At 41.0% G+C, this 7,069-nt stretch overlaps 1 protein-coding gene across 1 annotated transcript; it reads right to left on the bottom strand.

The window, feature by feature from the left end:
• Positions 1-3,011: 3,011 nt before the first annotated feature.
• Positions 3,012-6,377, bottom strand: LOC133039196 (uncharacterized). The gene has a single exon (XM_061118031.1). The coding sequence runs from the start codon at positions 6,375-6,377 to the stop codon at positions 3,012-3,014; it is 3,366 nt and encodes a 1,121-aa protein (XP_060974014.1).
• Between the last annotated feature and the right edge of the window lie 692 nt (positions 6,378-7,069).

The following is a 7,069-nucleotide window of genomic DNA, read 5'->3' as shown; positions in this document are numbered from 1 at the left end:
CACCATCTGATACTTGCTTCGGAGCTTCTAGCTCTAGGGATGAACAACTTATCGACTTTGATGGGTCTGATGATTATGTTAACAAAGGATTTAACAGTGAGGCATTGCCTGCAGAGCCAACCATTCCGCCAGAACCAATTGTCTCAGCAAAGACGGGTACTCCATCATCACTTGTTCCTTCAGATTTGCTTATCCCTCGACCGAACCCGGTGTTGACAGTGTCAGCTTCAGCAATCACCAACTCAGACTTGAATGAGCATACCAAAAAGTTTGTGATTGAATGCATGAAAGACATTCTTCATTTGTCATCTTCTCCTCTGACCACATCAGACATTTCAAAACATCGTGCTGACGTGAGTATGCAACTCGACGTGTTGAGTACCCTTTGCGGGCATTATAAATGTGGCTTAGCAGAGGTTGCATGGTCACTGATAATGTTAATGACTTGCTCAAAACTCAAGAAAAGTTTCTCGCTTCTGCTCAAGTTGTTGAGAATGCCCTTAGTCTTGATGAATCTCTTATCATAGATCTTCTTCGTCGTGATAAGGATAATTTGGCAGCTATAGATCATTTGTCTATATCTGTTACTAACAAGACAAAGGATTTTGAAGATTTTAAAGCAAAGGAAGCAGAGATTATTGCGGCAGAACTAGCCATACAACAGCGGCGAGCTGAGTTCGAAGCTGAAAAAGCATCATTTGAAGTAGATCTTTCTAGTCTCAATGATTCCTTGAAGGAGAAACGACATCTCGCTGAGGAGATAGATCAGTCAAAGAACCAAGCTAATGTGGAAAAATTCCATGAAGCTGAGAGAGCGAAAGCAACACTCAAGATTCAAGAAGCAGAGATCCAGAGGAGACTCGACGCTTTGACTTTATTTCTCCAGATGGACTGAAGATCTTACAACTTTGCTTCTAAATTTTTTTAGCTTTAGTTTTAGTTTTAGTCTTTGTTAGCCCTTTTTTTTGTTTATTAGCCTTGAGGACTAATAGTATTTTGTCATTTAGACCTTTTAGAATTTTGACTCCTTTGTTAGGAGGAATAAAGAATATTTATTTTTTTTATTTTGTGGCTGCATCCAATTTTTGTTCAGATTGCCTACGTACCCTTTTAAGGGATCAAGCCGTTCGTAGTTCTTTACAATTTTTTTTTTTTTTTTGAGGAGATAATTTTTTTATTTTGTGTGGCTGGGCCTAGTTATAAACTAGATTGCCTACGTACCCGGAGTGGGATCAAGCCTTACGTAGTTCATTGCACACTCGCTTTTTTTTTTTTTAAGTGCGCTGTCTACACCATGGGTAAATACCCTTTTGTTTAAGTGTAGAACTTTTTGATGAACTTCCCATTAACACACGGATAAATGCATTGGCCTTCTGAATTTGAAAGTTCATATGCCCCTCTTAGGAAGACCTTAGTAACAACATAAGGTCCTTCCCATTTTGCCTCAAATTTGCCTTTCATCCTTCTAGTTATGACAATTGGTCGTTTCACAGTAAGCACTAGATCTCCAACCGAAAAAGATCGAAATTTAACTTTCTTGTTGAATGCCCCCGCTACCTGGGCCTGGTAAATTTCGAGCTTTTGTTGAATAGCAAGCCGCTTTTCATCTAATGCTTCAAGCTCGGCTAGACGGACTTGCACATTTTCATCTGGGTTTGTTAGTTGAGTAGCAATTCTTAATGAAGGTATTTGTACCTCCAAAGGTAACACTGCCTCAGACCCAAACACCAAGTTATAAGGTGTACAACCAGTCGCAGTCCTCACAGTGGTTCTATAAGCCCACAAAGCTTCTAGGAGGCGTTCATGCCAATCCCTCTTATTCTTTGTTGCGGTTTTCTTCATGATTTTGCATAACACTTTGTTAAATGCTTCTGCTTGACCATTTGAAGACGGGTTGTAACTAGCTGAGAAACTGTGCTTGAATTTGTACTTGTTCATCAACTTGACCATTGCCTTACATTTGAAATAAAGGGCATTGTCAGAGATAATTTTTGAAGGAACCCCGTATCGATAAATTACGTGGGTCATTATAAAATCAGCGACATCTTCCGCCCGTACTTCTTTTAGTGGCACGGCTTCGGCCCATTTAGAGAAGTAATCTGTGATGGCCAAAATATATTTATGGGCTTTGGAAGAGGGTGGCGTAAAAGGACCAATGACGTCCATTCCCCAAGTTTCGAAAGGCCATGACAGTATAGAAGGATGGAGTGGTTGAGGGGGTTGATGGATGAAATCTCCATGTAATTGGCATGACTTACAACATTTAGCAAAATTAATTGCATCTTGAACCATAGTAGGCCAATAGTAACCCAACCGCTTTAATTGAGCTGACAATTTTGGGCCAGCTTGATGGGCGCCACATGTACCGACATGAGTCTCTTGAAGTGCATGTGCCGCTTCTTCTATCGAGAGACATCTCAATAATATTCCGTCGAATGAACGCTTGTACAATGTGTCATTAAAGACCACAAATCGAGGCGCTCTTCTTCTTACATCCACTCTTTTCTTCAAGTCTTCTGGCAAGACTCCTTTTTGGATGTAGTCTTTGATTGGGTGACGCCAGTCATTTTCGTTTGTACTATCCAGGAAAGTTATCAAGTTGACCGTATTTTCTTCTTCAACTCTTTCCGTAGATTGAGATAATACATGGCGTTCCCCTATGGTAATTTGGATATCCCTTTCTTCAGGAAGTGTTAGTGATGCAGCTAAATTAGCCAATGCATCAGCTTTACCATTTTTTGATCTGGGGATGTGATTTAGAGTTATATCTTGAAATTGGCCAAGCAAATATTTAGCCTTTTCATGATAAGGGACTAAATTCTCATGCTTGACCGCAAATTCACCACTCATTTGTTTAATAACCAAAAGAGAATCGCCAAATACCTCCAATGATTGTATTTTCATTTCGAGTGCAACTTCGAGGCCGATAACTAATGCTTCATATTCTGCTACATTATTTGTGCATATAGCTAGAATATGGAAAGAATAAGGTATCAGGCCTCCTGACGGTGTCACAAAGACAATTCCCGCACCTGCCCCACTACTTCTTGCTGCCCCATCAAAATATAATTGCCACGATGAAGTATCAACTGTGAAGACTTCTTCGTCCGGGAGATCTTCTCGCAACTCCATATCATCTGGAATTGGGTGTCGCCGAGAAAATCAGCCAAAGCTTGTCCTTTTATTGCTTTTTGCGGGACAAAGTTAATTTCAAATTCTGACAACATCATGGACCATTTGGCAAGTCTTCCAGACAACACGGGCTTGGATAGGATATATCTTAGCGGGTCAGCTTTTGACACTAAAGTCACAGGATGTGAGAGCAAATAGTGTCGTAGTTTTGTGACGGCAAAAATTAAAGCCAAACATACTTTCTCAATTGGAGGGTAGTTTTGTTCTGCCCCTACTAAAGTTCTGCTTAAATAGTAAAGAGCAACTTCTTTTCCCTCCTCATTATTTTGCGCTAGCATGGCTCCCAAGGAGCGGTCGAGTGAAGTGATATATAATATCAATGGCTTTCCTAAGATTGGAGCTCTCAACACTGGTGGGTGCAACAGGTACTTTTTAATACTTTCAAAAGCATTCTGACATGCCTCATCCCAAATGAATGGGACATTTTTCTGCATCAATCTCGAAAAAGGTTGACATCTACCAGACAGGTTTGAGATGAATCTTCGAATATACGCAAGTTTTCCCTGTAGTCCACGTAGTTGACGTAAATTACGCGGGGGAGGCATTTCCGAAATTGCTTTGATCTTTGCAGGGTCGATTTCAATTCCTCGATGTCTGACGATAAACCCGAGGAACTTTCCCGATGTTACCCCAAATGCACATTTTAAAGGATTCATCTTGAGATTGTGTTGCCTGAGCCTGTCAAAGACTCGTTTTAAATCATCAAGATGATTTGTCCTTTCTTTTGTTTTGACCACTAGATCGTCGACATAACATTCGACAGTATTGTGCATCATGTCTTCAAAAATTGTGGTCATTGCTCTTTGGTAGGTTGCCCCTGCATTCTTGAGGCCAAATGGCATAACTGTATAACAAAATATGCCTTTTGGTGTCCGAAAAGCAGTGAGCTCTTCGTCCTCGTGTGCCATTTTGATTTGGTTGTACCCAGAAAATCCATCCATGAATGATAAGGCATCAAAACCAGTGGTAGCATCTATCAATAACTCAGTGATGGGGAGTGGGAATTCATCTTTTGGGCAAGCCCGATTAAGATCCCGATAATCCACGCATATGCGGAGTTGCCCATTTTTCTTCATCACTATGACGATGTTTGCAAGCCAAGTAGGATACTGAACTTCCCGAATAAACCGACAATCTCTTAACTTGTCAATTTCTGCCTCGACTTTGGGAAGTAATTCTGGTCGAATCCTTCTTTGAGATTGTTTAACAGGGGTAGCGTCTTTTGATACTGCCAACCTGTGCACAGCAACCTTTCGGTTCAACCCCGGCATGTCTCGGTATAACCAAGCAAATACATCTTTGTTCTCGCGAAGGACTTGTATGTACTGTGGTAACTCTTCTTCAGATAATAAAGCACTGACAAACACAGGCTTTGGATCATCCTCGGTCCCGAGGTTGATCTCTATTAAGTCATCCACAGTTGCTTGTCCTCCATCTTCGAATTCCTGAGGTGCTGGTTGAAAGATGTCTATAAAATCTTCCGAAGGGTTTGAGCTTGAGCCTTCATCTTCTACGGTCAAGCTTTCTTCGAAAGAGAGGTAATTGACTTGAGCAAAATTTTCTCCATCTTCTTGTGTTTCATGTCCCTGAGTAGTAATTCTCAAAGATTTCTTCTGTTTTGGCATCCACCGTTTTTGCTTTTTAGTTCCCTTTGACTGTGGAGCACTTGGGAAAACAAGCCTTTCAAATGCTGACACTCGTGGGGTGGATGTGCTTGGCTCAAGTCTATCAAATACTGAGACTCGCGGGGAAGGTGTAGGAACATCGTCGCTGTGAAACATCTTTTGTTCCTCCTCTGTTAACTCATCTGGTTCAAAAGAAGCTTTTAAACAATCACTATTTTGATGGATTGTGACTCCTTTTTGCTTCTTAAAATGAACATTTTTCTTCGTTGTTTTGAAGGTTTTCGGAGTTACAGAAGTGGAGGACGTTTTATTGAGAGTAATGACTCTTTTATTTTTCTTGCTATCTTTACCAAAGGAAACCGAAATTTGCATTTTACCCTTGGGTAGTGACTGATCGATTTTCCTTAGTGGTAAAGTAAAGCTTGTCATCAAGGCTGTCATCGAATCTTCGATCGGTGTCAAAGCTTTTTGCCCTACTCCTCGTTGACTTTTAGGGATATACTTGAAGGTTCGTTTTTGGCTAGATACCTTCAAGTTCTCCTCTTTGGACTGAGGAGATTTCACAAGGGATAGTCGCTTAATCTGTGGAGAGTTTTGTACGACTGAGTTTTCGTGACGTTTGCTCTCCTCAGGTTTCCCTTTCAAGATGGTGACATTAGCTGGCTTGTAAAACTTTGCATCAGCATAATTCACTTGTTCCCCATAAAAGGGATTCGGGTCTGCATTGACACTTTTGACTTTGCCTTCCTTGCAAAACTTAAAGCATTGGTGGAGTGTTGAAGGAATGACTCCATATTCATGAAGCCATGGTCGCCCTAACAACACATTGTAGGATGTGTCTGAATCGATAACATGAAATAAGGCTTCAGAATTTAACTCGCCTATTTCAATTTTTAGTGTGATACTTCCCCTTACTTTTTCTCCAGCTTGGTTAAAACCTTGAATAGTCAATGATGATGGAGACAATTGACGTGGGTGTAAACCAACATCTCTCAAGGTTTTTAAGGGGAGTACATTCACAGCCGATCCACAATCCAACATGATGCGGCTCACGCGATTATCAGCAACCATACCCGTCACGTACAGAGGTCGATTATGTAAGGCAGCTCCCAACTGACGATCTTTATCATCGAAAGTTATGCATGCCATACAAGAGGTATGCGTCTCAAGTGATATAGGTTTCATTGGCTCTATTTTCTCCGTATAAAATTCAGGACTTGTCAATGCGACAACAAGTGCATTTCTATGCTCAGGAGACATTTGCAGTGCATCGTAAACGCTTAAAAGAGCAGGGATGCGTTTTAGATGAGCCAATATGTCATATTTTGCTCGCGTCATCTCATCTTCACCAGTGTTTTTACATCTTCGATTGTCATTGGTGGATTCTTGGTTGGCCGAAGATGAAGGCTTTTGAAGGTCTTGTTTAGCTTCTTCAAGCTCTTTCGCCTCTTTTTCTTTCTTTGCAAAAATTTTCCGCCGCATATCTTGCAAGGTAATTTCATCTACCTCTTTTTCACTTTCAGGTGAGGTAGATTCAGGATCTTCTTTTGTTAAAGTCATGCAGCAATCCGACACACTGTCATTACAACTAGCTGCCTTGCCCCGTAACTCTTTTGGTAAAAACTCCTCCAGAGTTACTAGATTTCGTTTTGGTTGTTCGAGTTCATTTCTTTTGGAAACGGCCTTTTGCTTGCCGATCCTTTTCTTACTCTTTTGATCCTTTATATCTAGTCAACTCCGAAATTTGACTTCGGAGCTTCCAGATGGCTTCCGAGATGGAATTTTTGCCGGTTTTTTTCGAGTACATGTTTGCCATGTACTTTCTAAATCCTCTTCACTATCATACCAGTCCTCCCAAATTTCTAAATTAGGCTCTGTCATGAGCTCATATAATGTAGGAATATTTGGGTTTCCTGGCCTTGGCATGTCGGAGTGGGCTTGGACTATTGTAACTTCCTTGTCGACTTCAAATGCCACAGAAACTATGTCCCTTTGTGTTGGATCATTTGGTATTTGGTCATTCTCGGTTAGGGAAGTTGTATTTGTTGTCGCTTTCCCAAGAGAAGAGTCAATCTCAATCTCTTTTCTCTTGATCATGCCTTCGATAATGTTTTTGAGGATGTAGCAATCCGACAATGGGTGACTCACAATTTGGTGGTACCGACAATAATTTGGATCATTTGTCATACCAACCTCGTTGGGTCGTTTCGGCTCGGGGAGTCGTATTGCCTTAGCTTTTAACAACTCATCGA

This window comes from Cannabis sativa, chromosome 6 (assembly GCF_029168945.1).
Source record: "Cannabis sativa cultivar Pink pepper isolate KNU-18-1 chromosome 6, ASM2916894v1, whole genome shotgun sequence".
NCBI lineage: Eukaryota > Viridiplantae > Streptophyta > Magnoliopsida > Rosales > Cannabaceae > Cannabis > Cannabis sativa.
Note: the sequence above shows the minus strand (reverse complement) of the source record. Positions and strands in the feature narration are given on the sequence as shown.